Below are 21,766 nucleotides of genomic sequence, written 5' to 3'. Positions count from 1 at the left end.
TCTTTGAAACCATTTGGCAAAAAGTGTTTTTTTTTTCCGTAATAAAAATTACCACTATTTAGAGAAACTACTGTAGTCGGGATATGCATTTTTATTTCCTCAGAAGAGAGGACTTAACATGTGTAAATTTCAAACTCTCTAAACATATGTTTACTATGTTAACCTAATCACATTGTGCGATTACAGTTTTAGGTGTTTCAAAATGTTGAATCAATTGACACATAAAACAAACAAAATCCTGATAACTTCCTAGCAGAGGCCTTCTTGGTTGCTGTGTAAAATAACTGCACTAGTTACTAGATCTCATGGTCAATGACAATTTTTTTTATTGCGGCTACATAATATTCTCTTAACTAATACCACCCAATACATAATATATAGTCATTTGATTGTTTTAGGTTTTGCTTTCACTAACTGAAACTTTATATGCTTGCTTGAAAAACTTTGATCTCAGAAACGTCTCATTTCTAAGGTGCCAGCAGAGACCCTGTTCTTGTGTTTTGTTCTGTCCTGGGGAAAGCAAGAATGAAAACCAGAAAAGAATGAAAAGGAATTCTTGGCCCCTCACCATTCCCCCATGCGCTTCTCCAGGGCTGGCAGCAGGAACTGGCTGTGAAAAGCGTAGATTGAAGAAGTATTGGAGAAGATGTTTTTCACAACGTCCACTGGAAATGTGCCCTTGTTGGCTTCTTCCATCAGCTTGGCACAAAAGAACTGCAAAGTTGCAAAAGAAGCACCCACGTTTAAATAGGACGCCACAGCTAAGTTTTAAGCTGTATTTCCACAGGTCAGTGAGCAGAATCCACTATCTCTGCACTTAACATACAATATTTTTGAGAAGTGAGAAAACTTGTTTTTTATTCGGGCTACATTTTCATCTCTATGCTGCACACACTGGAAAAACTGGACTGGCTCAGAGTGATTTTCATCTGAATTGTACAGGAAATTCCTTCAAGCTCTTCAAATCCCTCTTGACAGTTACTGCCATTATAATCCATCTTTCTTTGGAACCCGTGAATAAGATTTACTGGAGTAATCCCTTAAGGCAACAAGCACTATAGGTTTCACACTGAACAGTGAATGCTAAAAACTAATTTTAACTATAGTAAACATCTTAGGTTCAGTTTAATTACAATCATAATCAAGTAAGTCCAGGGCACTTATTTGAACAACAGAATCTAACAAACATAACAAACCCAGTTGACCTGTTGTTGTTGTATCAAACTGGTTATCATAAATGTGACATCTTCTCATTACCAAAAAATAGAGCTGCTCTTTCTAACATGCACATGAAAGAAAATTACAAAGAGCCTGCAACAGGCAAGAATGAGAGTGGTTAGCATATGTCAACATTACAAAAACATTCTACTGTATTTGAAGCAGCAAAACGACAAAGTGGTTCTAGATAAACAGCTTTTGCTCCTTGAGGAAAGAGTGTATTTAAGCTAAAATCAACAGCTCACTACAAATGACAACATTGCTGTAAGAGTGTAGTCTGGTAACATCACAGTAGTATGTGAGGGTAGCCAATAATATCAAGAAGAAACGTCATATGAATGTACGTATGGAAACTCAGAAGAGTTCATATGCATCCTGGTTCATTTCCAGTATCTGGACAGGAGCACTGTGAGAAAACGGTAAGTTCAGACACATACTGTAGCTGAGCTAGTCCTCAGAAACAATGACCACTTGGAGGAAGACATGCACTTAATCTGAGCTGGATCTTGCAAGTGTCTCTCAGTTTGGGACTTACTTTTGCATCCTTGTTACACAACTGGGTATTTTACTAGAACAATTCAAGTACAGTACCTTACTCAAGGCTACAACAATACTGCCTCACCTGAGATTTAAACCTATAACCTTCCAGTAAACCAGTTACAAGTCCAAAATCCTAAACACTGCCCTAAAGAGAAGAGCTCAAATAAAGAAGTTTAGTTAGAGCTCAAATTGAGCTACTTAGTGTTTGTGTCTTGGACATTTATTGTGTGTATAAGGAGCTGCGTTCTATTTATATAATCTGTGTCCAGATTTTATTATTTCACTGTGCATAATACCTAGTCTTTAAGGAGTTTTTGTTTTGTGTAAAAAAGTAAGAAGTGCTAAAATATTTTATTATTGCTTCCTTTCATAGAAAAAAAAATTAATTCATTCAGAACAATATTTGCAGGAAGGAAGACGTTCCCAGGTCTTATGTTGAATGTGCCAATTTTGAATATTGTGGTGTTTTTACTGTGGTTTGAAAAGGAATGTCTTTTTACAGGGCGTGTATATATTGTTTTGTGAAATACATAAAATTCAGTTTTATACATTTTTGGAAGACCATGAGTGAAATAATATTCATATATATGAATAATATTCATATATAATAATGATTCATCGACAAACAATATCTCAAGTGTTAAATGGATTTAAAAAAACATTTATTTATGTGTGGTGAAACTCCAAAAAGATGGTCTTTTTTTTCATTCATGCAAAAAAAAAAACTTTGCAGAGTACGCACTACTGGTAGGACATTCAAATTCTGACAGGCTTTAAAGGTTTATTTTATGCGTCTTCATGTTATTCATTTTTCCTAGATTCTGATACTTATTAAACCCATCACTTTATATTCGCCAGCTGTTGATCAACGTGGCACTATTGCTCTTGGGCCAGCATGAGCACACAGTGAACACTTTTCCCTGGAAATGTGCATGTCAGAGACAATCACTGCACATCCTTTTGCAAGTCCTGTTGTCCCTTAATAGGAGAGAGTTCAATTCACTTGAAGAAATGATCAGGGGTTCCCCAGTAACTTACAGCAGCTATATACTTGTATGACGAAATGAACAGGGGTCAACACCTAGTCCCTCAGTAGTTATACAAGTGTCAGATGTGCCTGAAAAAATTAGCAATGGTCAGAACCGTGTCCCTCAGCACCTTACAGGATTTTCACAGTAATCTGAAGAAATTATCAAAGATTGACAGCAATCCCCACACTGCTGTACAGGACTTTCTCCTGAACAAATAATCAGGGGGCCAATACCTTACAGGACCATCGCACTCACAGGAAAGAAATGATCAGGGGTTGGCAAGCTTATGTGTGTCTGGAGTTATCAGTGTCTGTGGTAGAAAATATGCTTGCGGAAGTAAAAAGTATTTATTCTCGCAACAGATAGAAAGCAGAAAATCAACATTTAAAGAAGTCGTTTAATCTTCATGCATCTTGTTTTTCTGAAAGTGAAAAAGTTCAGAGGAGAGAAGCCTTGTTTGTGGCAAATGCCATTCTGGAAATGATTAGGCTCTTGATATTTGTTCGTGATGCAAGACCTAGCCTGAAGAGTCAGCTTTGCCTGAAGAAATATTGTGACTCTTGGCAGCAGCACAGTGAGTATACAAGCAAATGGGAAGTTTTAGGAAAACCAGAGATATCCAACATCTCTACCCAAGCCCACAGAACACCTGTGCTATTTCTTTAAATGCCACTCTGTTGGCTAGGGTTAGAGTCACTTTATGATGCAGGACAGGCCTGAAAAGGGCATATCTACACTGAAGTGCTCAGCTTAAACTCTGAATACAATTGACTAAACTGGTATCAGTCACTTGAAATCCCTCGGCCATTTAACGTTAATTTCTTTCTTCATGTTTTTCTTCTACAAATGTAGCCTTAAAACACAGCAGAGTTCCACATGCATCATCCTGTTCGCATCCATCCTTTTCGAGTGCAGTTTCAGAATTCAAAAATGTCAAAATATAGAATCACAACAATGAAATGATTAAGTAGGCGGTGGAACAAAAATGGAAACACCTGTGGAAAATGAAGGAGACCGAGCATTTTGAAAGGGAGGGCATCTGAACAAGTGTTGCACATGCATTGATTAAGCACGTGACAGCTAGCACAATGGCGGCTAGCATGGCCGAAAGTGACCTTGCGACTTTGAAGAAAGGGCAATCGCTGGAAGAAAGTCATTTTGTCAGGAGTTTCGATAACCAAGACAGCTCAGCTTTGACACACAAATGTATCTAAAGTGATGACAGCATAGAAGCCCAAGGGAAAGACATCATCAGCAAACGGCAACAGCGGATGGAGACACAAACCAACATGTGACTAATTCAAAGTGCAAGACAGATAAGCCACTGCAGATCAACTGACTGCACAGTTCAATGTGGGCATAAGTGGACAGTTTAATCAAAAACATTCCAAAGAGAACTCCTCAGAGCAGGATATCATTCGTTGGGTTGCAGTGTGCAAAAACGTTTTTTTAACCATGGGAATGCTTGTTGGTGGGTCCAGTGGTGGAAAGGGCACAGGCAACGGAATACCCAGCCCTGGAGAAATATGAAACGGTCAGAAGAATTGGCCTGCACCATGTTCTTGAAAACCAGACAAGTGCAAGTGTGGTGCTAACCGAAAAACTCTATACCCCGAGTACTTGGTTCCAAAAGCAATGGGTCTAGTGGTTCCATTATATTGCTGGCTGTTGGGGTGTTCTGGAACTATGTCCGAGACAGCATCTTCCACCACCATCATCCGGGTGTGAGGTGATTAAATAGCTCATGGAAGAACGGTGTCTCATTCCTCCTGCAGAAAACCAGATGCTATGCTCTGGCTACACACGGTGGTGATATGCCCTGCCATGTGACTTTACATCGGTATTTCCATTTATTTGAATCCATTTGCAATTGCAAGTTTCATTAGCACTCCACTCTTCAGCAACACGCTAACACACTGCTATCTGTAGCCCAGATAGCAAAGGCAGTACAGAACAGAAAAACATCGCCTCTCTCCGCAGGCACCTTCCACACAGGGAACTGCGCAGGCTGCATGCACACAGGGAACTGCGCAGGCGGCATGCACAAAGGGAACTGCGCAGGCTGCATGCACACAGGGAACTGCGCAGGCTGCATGCACACAGGGAACTGCACAGGCGGCATGCACACAGGGAACTGCGCAGGCGGCATGCACACAGGGAACTGCGCAGGCGGCATGCACACAGGGAACTGCGCAGGCAGTGTGTTGCTCTAAACAGCACTCAGGGAAGTGCAGCAGTGTGGGCAGACAGATGGCACGCTGTACCATGATAGGAAACCCAGACTAAAACACAGTCCAAGATCACAGTGGAGTAGGCGGGGTCAGTAAAGCACAAGCTAAAGTACAGAGGAGATTTCTTGAGAATAGACAGGATCCAGCAAAGTGAGGGTCGAAATCGGGAAGACATAGTAGGGAAGCACAAGCTGAAATCATACGAAAAAGAACAAGGTCCAAGCCGAGCGAGCAGAGAAGCATAACAAGTGCCGGGGAGAAGCTAGAGACATCTGGGAAATAATTGTCGAAAGGCTCACAGACTCTATGACGTGAGCTCTATGTCTGATCTGAGTATTTAAAATTCTGAACCACTGAAAAGGACGTGGTCGTACAGTAAATCATCTTCAGGAGGTCCACCATTTACTAGATGCAAGTTTCAAACCCTGTATCTCATCACGTTTTTTTTTTTTACCTGATGCCATTTTTTTGTTATCCAAAGAAAACCTATTATCGAATAGCAGGTTTCTAATTTGCAACTGGATCAAAGTTTTGATTTAATTGAAGCTTCAGTCCAGAGGGGGGGAGGGGGGGGGTCACATTTCTTCCTTAGGATTATCTACAGTCTAAATTACAGAGTCTGTAACCTAGGCCACAAGATCATATTCCATGGGAGACCGCATATAAAATGTTTCTCTGTTCAGATTCAATGTTGGCTACCTTTGTTGGATCACTGGTAGAGACTGTTTTTAACAATTTGTAAAATGATTGTACTGTTTCTGTAGCCCGTACTATAGCACGGCTATCTGACAATACTGTTACTGTAGCCGCCTACTGTTATAAACCTGGCTCACAGTGATAAACATGTTCCTGAGCTGTGGTAGGTCCAGGAAGTATCACTCAGGTCAAAATGTTTTCTGATTTATTGTTGTTAAAGAAATTCTCAAAGCTTGTGTGCTTACCGAGCAGAGCTGCTACACAGCGAAACACAACCAGAGATAAGTTTGAGCATTTAGTAACAGCTCAGACCTGAGTCAAACAGAAACTGACATCCATTAGTAGCTGGGATATAAAATACTGGCTCCTCCTAACGGGCAGGCCAAGATTCCATTTTAACCCAGTGTCAAGAGTCTTTAATCGACACACAAGACGGAAGAGGACAAGATAGTACCGTTGCATAGCACAGTACATTAAAGACAAACAAAAAGACAATAACTATATAAAAGAAAAACAGATGATCATTTACGTATGTGTGTGGGTATGTAGGGTGTGTGAGTGTAAAACATGTACGATATGTGTGTGGGCTTGCACTGTGTGTAAGGTTGTGTGTGTGTATAAACATATACTTGTGTGGGTATGTACTGTATGTAACAGTGTACTGTATGTGCTCAGTATATCAGACCTCACAAGAGGTCATGACCCATAAATGATGAAATGATAAAACTGTGCTCAAACCCAAATACTGTATTTAAGGAATGCTTACAGTTGGCTTGAAGGAGATCAAGACAAACATTACATCATCACATTCACCACCTTAGTCTTAAATTAAATGCACTCACTTGGTCTAGGAGGTTAAGCCGGGCAACATAAGCCTTTTCAGTTTGTAGAAGTTCATTGGCTATGTTGTAAAGTTTCTGCTCATTTGTTTCCTGCAAAAAATAAAAAAAAATTGCATTACGCTTTCAGTTGCTTGACACCTCAACTACTAAAACAAAACTCAACTCAATTTTAGTCTCAGAAACTTCCTGTTTCTAGTTAACCATGTGGATTTTTCCTTCATTTTGAAGCTGTGATAATTTTAGAGCACATAATAATTTTATTATTTCTGTGCTATCCAGTCAGGAAAATTTTACAATTGGCCCTTTTGTCACTAGGTATGAACCAGCAGCACAGATGTCCTCATTGATTGATATGAATATATCTATGAATTTAAACATCATGGCAGAAAGGGTAATTTTGTATTTCCCATATCCAAAAGCTTGCAAGTATGAAGAGAGAATCAATACTGCAATACTGCTAGCAAACTAACATAGGTTTGCTTCCACTGCCCAAATGGCCTCTAGATTCTTTGTCTAAAAATAAATCCAGCACAGACACCATTGTGTAACCCAGTCCCTTCAACATTCTAAATCACACCTCATATTCATTTGGTCTTCCCAGAATTTGGAGTAGGCAGTAATATCTTAGACATTATAGTTTTGAGAAAAGTGTGATTTTTTTATCACTTCAACCTATCACTGATCCTGAAATAATAGTTGCTCGACTCTATCCTTGGTTTTTGATGAACAAGGTTTTAATTCTTTTATATGTTTCAGGACATAAATCGACTACTAAACAAAACAGATCCCTCAATAAGATCCCTAACCCTCAACAAGTTAAAAGATTAGCCAGGAAAGGTGCTTTTCCCCAGGGCAGGATAAGCTCTACGATCAATTATTGATTGATTACTGATCGGGTCCACCAGCTGCCTGCGGCTACACTACTGTTTGTGGTGTGGCTAAAACAAGGGACAATGATGGAAATGTGTACAGCCTTAGGGAAAGAAAACAGCTATTGGGACTAAAGCAAATTAGGCAGCTCCTGAATAATGAAACAAAAGAGGACCTCAGAGGAACAAAAAACAAAACCCATTTTTCTGCAAGACATCCTTGTAGAACTAAGAGAAGTGCACTGAGAAAGTTATGGACACAAAGATGGCTACCATTTTCTACTTTCCTAAATGGATTATTTGTTTAAACTGTTCAGCCCTGTGTTTTTGTTACCTTTTGAAATGTGAGGATTTTGCCCTGACAGACAAAATATCTGGACAATGTACTTATGTACATTATGTTCCTACACACCACTTCAAAAATCCGCAAAAATACGTTTCCCCTTTCAACTACCGAAATGCAATGCGTTCTTTCAGAAGTGAAACTGTCTACTTAAACTGTTTTACAAAAACAAATCCAATTTCTTTGACTTATACAAGGTTGATTAAAATTACCTTGGTGAAAAATAATACAATTAATTAATGGCATTTACATTACAGTTTTGTGCAACATTTGATCCAACTTTACCCTTCTCTTTTTGTTTTAGTGGCAATTATTGCTAAAGCAAGATGAAAACAAAAACTACATGAAAATGTTCTCTTTCTACCCAGAAAAAAATCAATTTATTTGGACTCAGACATTTACGGCCAGGCAAAATGATTTACAGCTGTAAATATTTGTATACTTCCACAATGTTAGAAAATGAGCCCCAGGCTGTGGACCAAAAACAAACCATATACAAACCCAAATGACATGTGTTGCAGCTAATGATACTTAAATTTCTATAATTATATTTCAAAATTAAGATTCTGACTTTTATCATTTTTTGTTTAATATCAGAATTCTGAAATTGTGCTTCAGTTTGAGAACAAATCAACAGTTTTGTGTCTCTTTGATTAATCTTGCAGGTTTGTACGCGACTATTCATATTGTATCATGTACTGTATCATATCATGTACTGTATCAGTAAGACACTCCACAATAAACAGAGTGAGCAGCCTCATCTCTTATGTAACCTCTCCTCTTTCAAAATTCAGCATGCTAGGCCACGCAGTTAAGTAAAGCTTTGCTGTACCAAAATTACGCTACAAATCACACTATTTTGTAATAATACTGTTTTCTTCTGAATCTGTAAACGTTTTTAAAACAGTAGTAATTACATTTATTGCAGCATCTTTTTTGAATTCCTATGAATCCCACAAAGAAGTGGGATAACTGTCCTCTCACAACCTCAACTTGTAATTTATCTTTAGTTAACAGAAGAGACTTGAGACAGAAGAGTCTGGGAGATGAAGAATGTGAAAACGGACTTCCTGAAACGTTAGTCATTGCAACGTTATCCAAAATTAGAACTTTCAGTGTCTTCCTCTGAGACTGCACAAGGCGACGGCATTACAAACAGCTCTAGCACTTTGAACATATTTAACGTGTGAATGTGACCACATGATATCCTCATTTTGAAGATTTACAATGCAGAACATTTATTTTCCAAACTGAAAGCTTCTCTTTTTTAAAATACTGTGCAGATAAGGTACCTCTCATAACCAGGATAAACACTTTCATGATACCTGGCAAGTTCCCTAAACAGGAAAATGTAAATTAATTCTTCTTGTGACCCAACCAAAACTGAGGTTTTTCTTTAAAATCTATACTCTTCAAAATGGATAAAAAAGCTTTCTTGGCTGGCTTTGGGAGACAGCTGGGCTGCTGAACTGTACACTGTCAGGCTAAAGACATAGACATACTGTACAGCAACTATAGTTCATGTTACAGAGAAAAAAAAACTGTTTTACAAGAATAGCCACTTTGAGAAAGCTTTCATAATGTGACATTTGAAGAAAATGTCACAAACTGTCTTGATTACTATTGCTAAATGGTATAAAGAAACTAATCACAAAGCTTATTTTTCAAAACAAAACTTGCAATTCAAACACAAATGGGTGGAATGACAGATTTAAGTTCTGCTTTGCCAAACTGAACAGAAAAAAAAAACAAATAAAAAAGGTTCCTATAACCCTGTGTTTCATCCCTGGTATGTTTTACTTGTATTCCACACTTCCTTTTGTCTCACCTTACTTGGCTCCTGGGCCTTCTTTTCCCCATCTGATTTGGGATCTCCAGTGTCGGGACTGTCCACAGTTTCCACAGACAGCGGGCTGGCAGGAGTCTGGCTTAACCTATTCTTAGTTTGGTCCCCTCCATCACCATTCACCAGCGGCTGGTCAGCTTTCATCCTAAGCTCCTGGGGATGGCTCTCCAGGCTGCTTTCTGTGTGCGGCAGCACCTCCTTATCACTGCCCTCCATCTGTGCTAGAACGCCGTTGGTAGTGTGCGTGAGCACATCCTCAGCAGCCGATTCAGCGCTGTGGGAGGACAGTACAAGCTCCTGCTTTGCCCTGGGCTGGAACCTGGATTGCGGAGAGTTGGCGTTGTGGAGTTTCACCGGGTGCCTGGAAGAGGGCTTGAGGTGAGACCCATCTCTCTTTCCTTCAGGGTGGCTTGAAATAAGGAGGAAAAAGGCAGAAAAAAAATCAGTGGGTAAGAAACAGAGGACAATAGCAGCGGAAAAAAAAAAACACAGCTTAAGCAGAATGAACTTCCTCTACTGTGTTGAAATACTTCAATGACAGCAGCAAGGAAACTTTGCTGCCACTGAGTGCAGAGGCCGGGCTGCAATCCCACGAGATTCTCTGCCCTAGTTCTTCCACAGAAAAGGAGAGCTACACAGCAAACCTACACAGACACGTGCGTCGCAGGCTAAAATTATCGGCTTCTCAGCTAGCAGCAGCCTAAACCTCTCAGGATACATCTGCTTTTAAAAAGACGTAGAACCACACTGTAAAGCGATAGACATCAAAAGGGCATAAACTACTTTGAGAACTCTCATTCAGTGGATTTCGATATGTAAGACAGGAGAACTAAGTTATAAGAAAAAAGACTTAGTGTGGATTACCTCAAATTTAAGCAAATAATAATTTATAAACAGTTGTGCCTACCCCGTGTGCAGGATGATTTAGACGTCTGTAGTGAAACAGGATGAGGCTATTTATAGATAAACAGAGACTTCATATTCAGCTGCTCAACTAATTTAAACTCAACCCTATCATCTCCCATCAGTATGGTTTGTCCTCTCATCGTCTAGTCTGTCCTTCAGTAAACTGCACAATTATTTTTCCCTCAGCTACCACAGAAGGGAAACTCACAAATAAACACGAGTCTTGCTGCAACACATTTGCGCGCTGATACTTTTGTGTGGAGAGAACTAATTCTATCCACAGCAGCTGATTACTTAAAAGGGAAATTCAGCAGATCTGAGTTTCTGACCCTACACCCACTCCCTGCCAAATAAACAACTGCTCAATCGTGGAGAAAGATTCAAAGAGAATTCAACCACAAACCATGCAAAAGTGACAATGGGGAAAAAAGGATTTTCAAACAAACATTGTACACCTTACCACGGCAACCTATGATGATCACGAGGTTCCAAAAAAGCACAGAAGCACTGGAATTTTTTGCAAATGATTTTTACCTCCCCCAAAAAATTAATCTGCACAAAAGCCTTATCCTTGCTGTTCTATATGTCAGCAAAAAAAGAAGCGTCTCAAAATGAGCATGCCTTCTAATAAAAACTCTTTTAAGCATTCTTTAATACCTCTTTTGTTAAAATTACTTTTGCACACACCTTTACTTGAAATACAGACATATGGCTAATTTGAATGCATCTATACAGTATGTCTTAAGTGATATTGCTTCGATATTACTTCATTTATTATTAACACAAGTTGTGCATGCTGAATAACAACACCTAGTATTTAAATGAACTATTTTTTAGTTTTAGCACTATAAAAAGATGCAATTCCACCAGACGCAGTGCTACAGTGTTCAATGTACATACTTTCATTATACTCACTATAGCTGCAAAATAATTTAATATTCCAAAGTCCATTATACTGTAAAAAATTGTTCCAACATTTCTATCATTTTTCTTTGAACAGTGGCATAGAATCTTTGTGAAATCCTGAGGTCCTTCCAACAATATGAATGAATAATAATATTCAAGCACATTTCTTCTTCTAAGATGTTTATGTTTTCATGCTTTTCATGTACTGTAACACTACTGTAACAACTGTAATTTTTAATGTAATGTCTAATGAACTTTTTATGGATTTAGTTGAAGAGGTTTGTGTTCTCTTTGTGCTTCTCAGCATGGTGTTAACAGCTCAGAAAACGACAAAGGTACTAGCGAGCACGACTACCTGTTCTCTTCGAAATGGCTGATCAGGTCTGACACTTTGGAGGGCTTTTCTCGGGATTTCCCTGCTAGGCTGCTGTCTTCCATAGTGCCTCTGTCTCTGGTGCGCAGGTTTCTCTCAGCAGGGTGTCGTGGCGGCTCTGAGCATGGACTCTGAAGGTGAGCAGGTTTTGGAGGCACTGCAATCAGAAAGAAGAAAAAAACAAAACAAAAAGGAATGTCAAGACCTCTTAAAGAAGTGTGCAGTCCTGGTGCTGGAAGACCATCACTCAACAAGCTGTGCAGGCTTCTTAAATGACTAAAACTGTATCAAGTGGCAAAATATGATAAATCATTTGAATCAATCCAGTAATTAGCGGAATTATTTACATAGAACTCAGACAGATGCAGCCTTCAAGGACAAGGATTGTGTCCCCCTATTGAAAATGTTTCATAATACAATAATGTTAACCTATTTAGACAAAAGGCGCTTATTTGAAGCACACCGAATACTGCTACCAATATGAAGTAATGACAGCAGAAAAAGGCAAAATTAATTTCATAACCTGTTATTAACCCAGAGGGCTAGAAACTGCTCAGACAGGGTTGCCAAGTCCTGACTGCCAAGACTACCTGTTTCATCTCACTTGCAAGAGAAAATTGAGCTCTTAATTACTATTATTTAGGCTGCAAGTTGAATAATTTGCTGAATGAGACCTGTTAGTTTTATTTTACTATTTAACTCATCTGTTAAAAAGTTGGAATTAAGCACAAAATGTGTCCCAAATGCTGGGTTTCAGAACTGTGCATTTGGATGCATCGGCTCTGTTCCTAAAACCTGTTGTTTCACATTTAAGCAAATTAAGCACATGCAAAAATCAGGTTTTTACAGGATTATCTGACAGTGTAATTTGCATTTGTTTCTGCATGACATGAAGTGGTAGTCTGAAAAGATGTTTTTGGATATCTCACAGAGAGCAAATACTTATTAACAGACTGAACACACATCAAAGAGATTCTTGGCAATTAAACATCCACCGCTACAGTACATATTCCTGTAACCTAGGACTGCGGGCAGAGAAAAGTTTAAAATGATCTAACTGAGAATGACTTCAAATAAGTAAAAAACCCACGTGTGGATTCAATTCAACCTAGAAGATGTACAGTAGAGGGTTGAAAGGAGAAGAAACCCTCAATTAGCATCATGTTTTTAGTTGGACTCCCATTTTCAGCACATTACTTGGGAGGGATACTTTGCAGGTTGGTGAAGTAAGAAGGGTGACTGCCTTAGTACCTTAGCAGAGCTACACACAATTAAATTGCTAATTCAATGGCAGTAAAGCTACAACAGCCCAAACCAGCTGTATTGTGTAATCACTACGGTACGAAACTCAGGAAGCAGCAACTGCTCTCTTGCAGCGTTGTCTTTTAATGTCACCTAACTGTACTGTACATTTCAGATAATATCAATATTAAAGTTTTGAAAAAATAATTCCCCATTTCCAGGGGGTGGTTCAAAATTTACCACAGAAGAAACGATCAAAAAGCACTACTGCTGCTAATGATCAAACTGTTTATAAATAAACTGTACAGATTTTAATTTTGTTTTTCCATTTCCTCACAACCACCCCACCCCCCTTGCTTTCCCCTCAATAAAAGTTTCCAAATCTACTATTAGAGGAACTTAAAAGTACTTCACAATTTTTCTCTGCAAAGGCGGCAACAAAGGCAAATAAAATCCTGCTCTGCAGTTTCGCCTGAATTTGGAAAATAAGGCACTTGAAAGTTTTCACAAGAAAATCTGCTATAATTACCAGCAAAACCAACAACAATATTAACACAATGAAAGGAATGGTGGGACTGTTAGAATTTTATAAGGTTTATTATTATTATTTTTCTTCTTATTATTACATTCCTTACACGCATATAGCTTTTTTCTGGACACTCCACTCAAAGCACTTTACAATTAATAGGAACTGTATGCTCACCACACATCTGGTATCAGCGGGGGAGGAGAACTGAGTAACAAAGTAAATTCATAGATGGGGTTTAATACTATACTGGGGCATTAGGGTCCACTCACACCACAGGTTGAATGCTCCTAACAGATACCACTAATACCTCTCCCAGCAGCAATCTTAGATTCTCCCAGCTGTTGTCATGGAGGAAGGGACAGCAATTCAACTGTATTGTCCAGTGACAGAGTCCCATGAGCTCTACCCATGTCTTCCACAAGCAGTGATACCTATTTATTTGATTGAGAAATATGAGTGTCTCCAAAGCTAAACATACAATTTATTCCTTGTCCATGATTACTTATGATTATGTGCTGGCCATATGTCATGTTTTCAGAGATAAAAATCTGCAAATGGGTATCTTAAGTTCAGGAAAAACATGAGCTGTCAAGGCACAGATACTACCTTCTCCCTGCACGATCCTCAGAAAGAAGTGCAAGTTCTTAAAATAAAGTACTGAAATAGGTTCCAATACTTAAAACATTTCAATAGGAACAATTAACGGTAAATAACATGTAATGAACATAAAACGCTTTCAAATATTCTAACAATTAATTTATTCTGTTTCTACAGGGAGTCAAAATTTTGACAGTTGCTACGAGGTCAGAAGAAAAAACAGAAAACAACTGGAAGACAACAGAAAATCTCTCCCTGGCCTAACAATCTATGGTTTACATACAAAAAAATGCTTGGCAATGTCAGTGATCTATAATTAAGAACAGAGAAAATGTCTTACTGAAACAAAACATAAGTAATACAATCACACAAGTCTGTCTCGTGAGAAACATTAATAGTATAAGAGAAAGCAGTCTCCTTCGGCCTGTGACTAAAGACCGTTTCATTCATGCACTATTCTCACTGCCGTACTTTAGCACAGGACTAGATCAGGCACTGTCAGAAGAGCCCATTACAGCTGGAAACATAACCTATAATGTGAGTCATTACAGGTACAGTCCCTCCTAACTGTGCTTGATAACCAGTGAAAAGCAGAAGCAATGCAGAAATCTTTTTTATATTGTTGTGAAGGGGGATGTGAGTTTCTGTCAGTTTAGCCACACTTCCCAGCAGCTTAACTGCCTTTCTCAGAAGATTTTAAACAATGGTTATTGTTTGGCTGTATTTCCGTTGCTGTTCTTGGGACAAGAGGCAAGTTAACATGGAGGAAGATACTGATGGTCAAGAGTCCTAATATTTTACGCAGATTAATTGATTTTACTGTGAATCGGGGAACCCACCATATTAAAAAATACAGATTCAAAATTCAACCAGGACTAGAACATTCCTAGTGAGGTCAAGAAGTCAGCCTCCACAGGAATAAACCATAGCATAAACACAGAAAAGGACAGAATAAATTGAGAAGTCAGAGAAAACAGACATCATTACTGATCACAATCTATCACCTTCCTCTGTAACTATGCCATGGGAGAGCTCCTCTTTCAAATCAGCCGTCTAACTAAAATTTGCAGAACCTGAATGCTGAAAAGAGTACCGGACTCTGAGCTTGATTATAGTCGACAGCTTGCTTTTTTATTTATTTGGAAATTGTGGTTTCTTGTACCGTGTGATTCTTAGGTTAAACACCTCTCTCCTATTTTAGTTATGCATTCTTACATGAGGGAAATACACTGTTATTAACTTATGTTTTATGGAGAGGTAGATTTAAGTGTTGGGTATGATCCACTTTTATTAGGATGTGGGTCTTTTATTTTTGGCCTGTTAAGGTGTTTTGTTGTGGATTTAGAATACAAGGACAGAGTTCTGAATTTTCTATCTGAATATTCTGAATTTAGTGAGTAGGACTCTGAAACCCACTGAATTGTAAATGAGCACATATAGTACAACAGTTATGCTTTTTATCATAATAAATCTTTGTGTTTCTCATTCTACCCAGCCGTGCTGGGGAATAAAAGAACACAAGAAGCACATAACTCGAAAGAGTTTGCAGGGTGAAATTATTATTTGATTGCATAGCAAACTGATGTCACAATCTGATTTTACTACTAATTTAATATTTCATCTATTAATAATTTTAACTCCTCCATATTGTACTAATGTATGAACCTATTGTCCCATTTACATGTGTGTAAATACTAGCATCAGGGGTTCATGTAATGGTGGAATAATTGCAGGATCATTTGATTGTTTCATTCATTGGCTAGAACTCATGGATGAGTGTAACCGAATAAGACCAATACAGGATCTGTACACTCTCTAGTGAGCTAAGAAGATACTGTCTCAAGATGTATCTGGACATATACTGCATAATACTCCTCTAGTATTGCTGTCTTGGCTAAGGTGGAAGATGAGGAAGTTTTTTGTGAGTCTGGTGTCTGAAATCTGGATAACATGACCAACCCAATGGAGCTGATGGCAGGTGAGCATGGCTTCTATTGTCGTGCCTTATTGGGAGACAAAATTGATGATGGTGTGTCTGTCCTCTTGATACAGTACATAAAATCTTCCACAACTCTGGCGAGAGAACTCCAGATCTTTGAAGATTCTTCTGTATGTTTTAACCATGTTTTAACAGTAAAGAGTGAATGATGACTGCACAATCGAACACAAGTTGGGTTTTGATTTTCATGTACTCAAAATCAAACACCTGCTTCCTCTGGTGGCCACAGACTGCAATTTGGGATGTCAGGCAATGCTGGATTTCTTTGTCAATCTCGTCCTCCCATGAAAGATGCCTCCAAAGGTATGGGGTTAGGTGTTCCTGCAGTAACTGCAGCCAGACATACTCAAGATCTAAAAAAAATCCCGGCTTGAACACACCGCAAGTTATTCTTGCAGTTTTTAAGTATTTTTATATCAAATATTTGTGGACAAGTGCCAATTTGTCACAAGACCCATTTTCTAGAATAGTGCACGTCTGCCTCAATTCAAGTACTGGAGATTGTCTATTAATTGCTGCCTCAACTAGTAGCTTCCAGTAATCACTGTTCTGCACTCATATTATCTGGTCACCAAAGGACTTGGAGAATGTGTTTGCGGATAGAAGACACCTGTGTGTGAAATATTCTCTTGTAGAGAAACTACTGCATGACAGCTTCCACAAACATCCTGACAGAATACAACATTGATTGGAGGTCTCATTCTGCTGCCGCCATTGGATACCCCAGCAGCCACTGAGATTTTCCAGGTGGTACATCATCCTCTGCCTGTTCTGCCATTGAGAACTTGGTTCTTTTTGCATAGTATAGGTAATGCAGGAATCCTGACAGGCCTTCGTAGGCTTTGAAGGTTCAACTTGTGGTAGACCAAGGAGCAGAAGGAATGCTTCTGTACTTCACCTGTGTACTTGAGAACCCTCGCAAGTTTAACAGTGCAAAACATAGCTACTGTCTCATAGTCAAACATTTTGCAGCACACAGACCATATCAGAACCTACTACATAACATGAGAACTAAAAAGTGAAAACCAAGATAAGAAGTCTACACCACAGAAGAATACAACAAGCAGTTAAGCAAAAGTACGTTCTTCACTGCTACCTTAAATACAAAATGAAAGGGTGCTATAAAAGGTCTTCTTGCCAACCACATACACAGTCTGATACTGTACATTTACAAGGAAACATTAAAGAAGTCATGTTTGAATAGCAAATGGTACGCCTAGAATGATCATGTGGTATGTCCTTTGCGAGAAGAACAGAAGCTATGAAATATGATTACGACTGGGATTAAATGAAAATGTCTACTTATCAATGGCAAATTTGAAACCCAGTAACTGACGACAGAATGCCAGTGGAAAAAAGAATACAAGCTTTATTTTTCTCATTTAAGTATACAGTATATTTAATTTAGTTTGGTGTTTGTCATAATTTATTTTTAAATGTCTGTATAAATAAATAAAACTTGGTGATGTATATATATATTTTGGTTGTAACATGAGTGGTTTTAGTACAGCAAAGGACAAGTTGCAGTACCAGACATTCTAGTAAACAACACTAGATGGTGGTAGACACAGCTAGTTGACAATTACAGTCTGGTAATCTAGAGTGTGACTGTGATGAAGTGGCATGCATTAGCTCTAACTACTCTGAGATACGAGCAATCACATGGCAAGAATTACAATGGCTACAGCCACTTGCAAAGACAGTTGAGAGTGTCTTAATCAACTGAGTAAAGTCCACAAAGAGATGTTCAACATCCACTAAGAAAATTTAATGAAATAAATAATAAAATAAGTGTAGGTGTTAACGAAGGAGACCACAAGATCCACATTTAACAGTGAGTGAGATTTTGTTTTACCGGGAACAGGGCATATAGTCAAACAGCAAAACCAACAGCTGGGCTGTTTGATTCTATGTCATACTGTCTCCTTTCTCCGGCTCTGTCCTCCAAACCAGAAGAAGAAGTAACACAAATCAAACTCAACAAGACGCATTCTAATCATGTGAAACGGTTTCAGTGTAACTGAATTAAACGGGACATACAATACACACATCTTCACCAATTTCCAGCATAATGCCTAATTACACTGAAAAAAGCTGCTTGCAATATTTGATCAATATTTGTGATCATTTTACTAATAAACACATCTGTGCGTGCAGGTATCTTCAAGAAAGTTTGAGAAAGAATGATCATTTTGTGATATGCACAGAGCGGGTATAACAAGTAAGGAGTTGGTACCACTATAAAAGTCTTTTCCTGGAGTCTTTCTTTTGACTCATCCAAGACCAACTCTCAGTTGATCTGGTAAAAGAACTGAAGAATAACAAACACCTAGGAAGGTTAAATGTAAAACTTGCCCAAGTTCTTGGTGGTACACATAATAAACATCCATCTATCTACTTGAACATTGTAATGGTATAAGAACATATTTTATATATTATGTCTAATAAACATAACGCGCAAAATTAAGTCGTCTTTTTTTAAAATATCATGTGTGAAACCCTGCAGTGCCAAATACAGGCCGCAGGGGTGGCTTGGCTATTTTCTACCACTCTAAGTTTGATCTAGTGTACAGTACATCTACTGCCTACTCCTCGTACCTATTATTTTTGAAATTCTCTCCTTATCTATTTATTATTTTTCTTGTTTATTGTCCACTGAAATATACCATGCATTATGTGAACTTGTATTATCAATATGACTTCAATCAACCAAGTCTTGACCTTTGGTGATTTGATGTGGTGTGGCTTGAAATAACTCAGCTCTTCCTAAGGAATTTTTAAAGATATTAGAGTTTTGGTTTATAGCCGCACGTAAATGGCTCCACTTAAAAACATGGTCACACTTTAGAGCTAGTCCTTAGTGGAAATTAAGACCTACGACACAGGCATTTCTGACCACATGGTGGAACAGTTTGACTGCCTCAAAACCGTAAGAATCTTGTTACTTTCCAGAATGTGAAGCAAGTTTCTCCTCTTGTTCTCCACTTTAATTATAAATGATCTGCTCACCTCATAAACACCATTTATCTATTTCCAAGAAGACCCTGAGGCTAGCCTGTGCTGCTTACTATTCCAATATTACTGACAATGTTGGTTAAAATACCAGATGACTCTTTAGGACAGTAAACCAACTTCTAAACCTGATGATAATTCCTTCTTTCACTCCACCTTTTTTCCCGATTAAGACAGACCATATCAGATGTAACTGAACATCATGTACATTCTTATGACTCACTGCTACTCTGAAACAGTGCTTTTCAATTTTATCACCCTCTACTTTCACTCATTTAGCTCTGAAAATGGAATTTTATCAACTATTCACTGGTATAATTGCTCCTTAAGTATTCAGTGTTTCTCAGGAGAAGCTCCTATTATTTGTAATATGAAAAACTTAACCCTGTCTACATCATTTATCACTCTACAGCTGAAAAGGGCTGAAATGAACCCTCTTTTGAAAAAAAAAAGAATGACAATTTATCCGAATTTTCATATTTTAGCAAAACCACTAGATTGTGTGGTAATATCCAAAATGTTAAAGTCCTTTGAATCTTTTTAATCAGGGTTTAGGGCTGCTCATAGCACTGAACTGCTTTAGTGAAAGTTGTCATCTCTAAAGATACCGTTTTTTTCTCTCTCCACTCTTGTACTATTAGACCTTTCAGCAACCTTTGACACTGTAAACCATGACATCTTGATTAACTGACTAGAGCGTTATGCAGGTCTAATTGGCAATGTGCTACAGTGGTTTAAGTTGACAGAATACAGTTTGTCAGCATTGATGACTTTTAATTGGATCCTGACCCTTTTCATCTCTGAAGTCTCTCAGGACTCAGTTCTTGGCCCTTACCTATTCAATATTTATATATTACCTTTATGCCAGGTGATCAGAAAACATTGTGTTGACTTTCAGTGTTATGCTGATGATAAATCTACCTGCATACTGTACATTACTGAATTCTCAAGTTGCTTGTTCCACAAATGTCTTGAAGATATACGGTTGTGCATGGCTCAAATGTATCTCCAATTAAACAAGAAGACCAGTATGATTTTAATTGTCTCTCCCCATCAAATCTCAAAGTCAGACTGTCAAAAATTAACTTTTTAGTGATCCACCCATTTTCTAACCTCTTCTTCCAATTCAGGGTCACAGGGGAGCCAGAGCTTATTCCAGCAAGCAATGGGCATAATGTAGGGTACACCCTGAATAGGACGCTAGCGCAGACATGCAGACACATGCACACACAATTTAGGCCAGTTTTCCCAGATGCCAATTGACCAACCAGTATGTTTTGACCCTGGGAAGAAACTGGAACACCTGAAGGAAACCTACACAAACACTGGGAGAACATACAAACTCCACACAGATAGCACCCCAGGTCCAGAATTGAACCCAAGGCGCCAGTGTTGCTTTGCAAACGAGGCAGCGATGCTAATCACTGTACCGCCCAATATAGAATTGATTCACACAAAACCTATGGTTTTTTTTTTGACTTCCCTATCTCTCAAATCATATGTCTGCAAAGACTGCCACACATTCTTCTATTTACTCAACATATTTTGTTTAAAACCATTTAGTTCCCCCTACTGATGCTGAGAAATTAGTTCACGCTTTCATTTCCTTAAGGCTGGACTCCTGCAATGCTTCGTTAGTTGGATCGTCCACAAAAGTATTTCAAAAACTACACTATGTCCATAACTGTGCTGCTTGAGTGCTGACCGAGTAAAAAACGATCTGAACACATGCCTGTTGTGCTGAAAAACCTGCACTTGCTTACAGATTTGACTTTAATAATCTCATTGACCTATTAGGCACTGCATGGTGTCTCCTGTATTCCTTCAAGAGCTACTATCCCCTCATGTCCCAGTTTGCTCACTCGTTTGAGCTGGATCTAGGCTCCTCAACAATAAAAGGATGTCACATTGTACATTAAGGCACCATGCCTTTTCAGTGTAGCCCCTGCCTATGGAACAACTTTCTGGCCATATTAAAAATGCATCCTTTGTAGATGTTTTTATATCACACCTAAGGACTTATGTATTCTCATGCCCCTCAATACCTTAATTCTGTCTTTAAAATTTCATAACTTGTTCATTTTTTCTTTTCTTTTTTTGCTTCTGTACATTTTTCTTTTATGTAAAATGTATAGAAACTGCCTTGAGAATGCACTGATGGAAAGGTGCTACATACAAATAAACTGTCTCAACTGAATGTGTATTTTTTCTTTGAGAATTTTTATTTTGTGCAGCTCTACAAGAATGCAGTGACTGACACAATTATGCTGAAGTCAGCAAAATCTCCAACCACTGGTTACTTCTCTCACTGTAGAAGTTTAATGGGGTCATAAGTCTGTTGAAGTGATTCAATACCATACCACCAGCAGCATCAAAGTTATGGAAGTTGTTTGATTGTACCTTGAGGCTTTGGGTTGACACTGTGAGAGGGCTTGTCGGTTTTATTTCTTCCATTTATCCCCTGAGCATCCTCAGAGCCTGCTGCCTGAGCTGCCCAGCTCCCAGCAGGCAAAGGATCACTGGGGCTTGCTCTGCTGTCCGGTGATGGAGACTTTGGACTACAGCAGGTGCTGCTGCCTGGATGAG

The 21,766-nt window shown here is 38.6% G+C and overlaps 1 protein-coding gene across 5 annotated transcripts in view; it reads right to left on the bottom strand.

The window, feature by feature from the left end:
* Positions 1–21,766, bottom strand: part of fgd4a (FYVE, RhoGEF and PH domain containing 4a) — a 128,874-nt gene that overhangs the window by 14,284 nt on the left and 92,824 nt on the right. For 4 of the 5 annotated variants that reach the window (XM_088924043.1, XM_088924047.1, XM_088924048.1 and 1 more), the window contains exons 3-7: positions 21,581–21,757; positions 11,784–11,958; positions 9,599–10,025; positions 6,559–6,648; positions 569–714 (exon numbers count right to left, since the gene is read on the bottom strand). In XM_088924043.1, the coding sequence (XP_088780169.1) occupies positions 569–714; positions 6,559–6,648; positions 9,599–10,025; positions 11,784–11,958; positions 21,581–21,757 (1,015 nt within the window). The remainder of the gene's footprint in view (positions 1–568; positions 715–6,558; positions 6,649–9,598; positions 10,026–11,783; positions 11,959–21,580; positions 21,758–21,766) is intronic. The other variant, XM_088924046.1, reaches the window with a different exon arrangement.

Source organism: Atractosteus spatula, chromosome 8 (assembly GCF_055471065.1).
Source record: "Atractosteus spatula isolate fAtrSpa1 chromosome 8, fAtrSpa1.hap1, whole genome shotgun sequence".
Classification (NCBI taxonomy): domain Eukaryota; kingdom Metazoa; phylum Chordata; class Actinopteri; order Semionotiformes; family Lepisosteidae; genus Atractosteus; species Atractosteus spatula.
The sequence above is the reverse complement of the archived record's forward strand: the minus strand, read 5'-3'. Positions and strand labels throughout refer to the sequence as shown.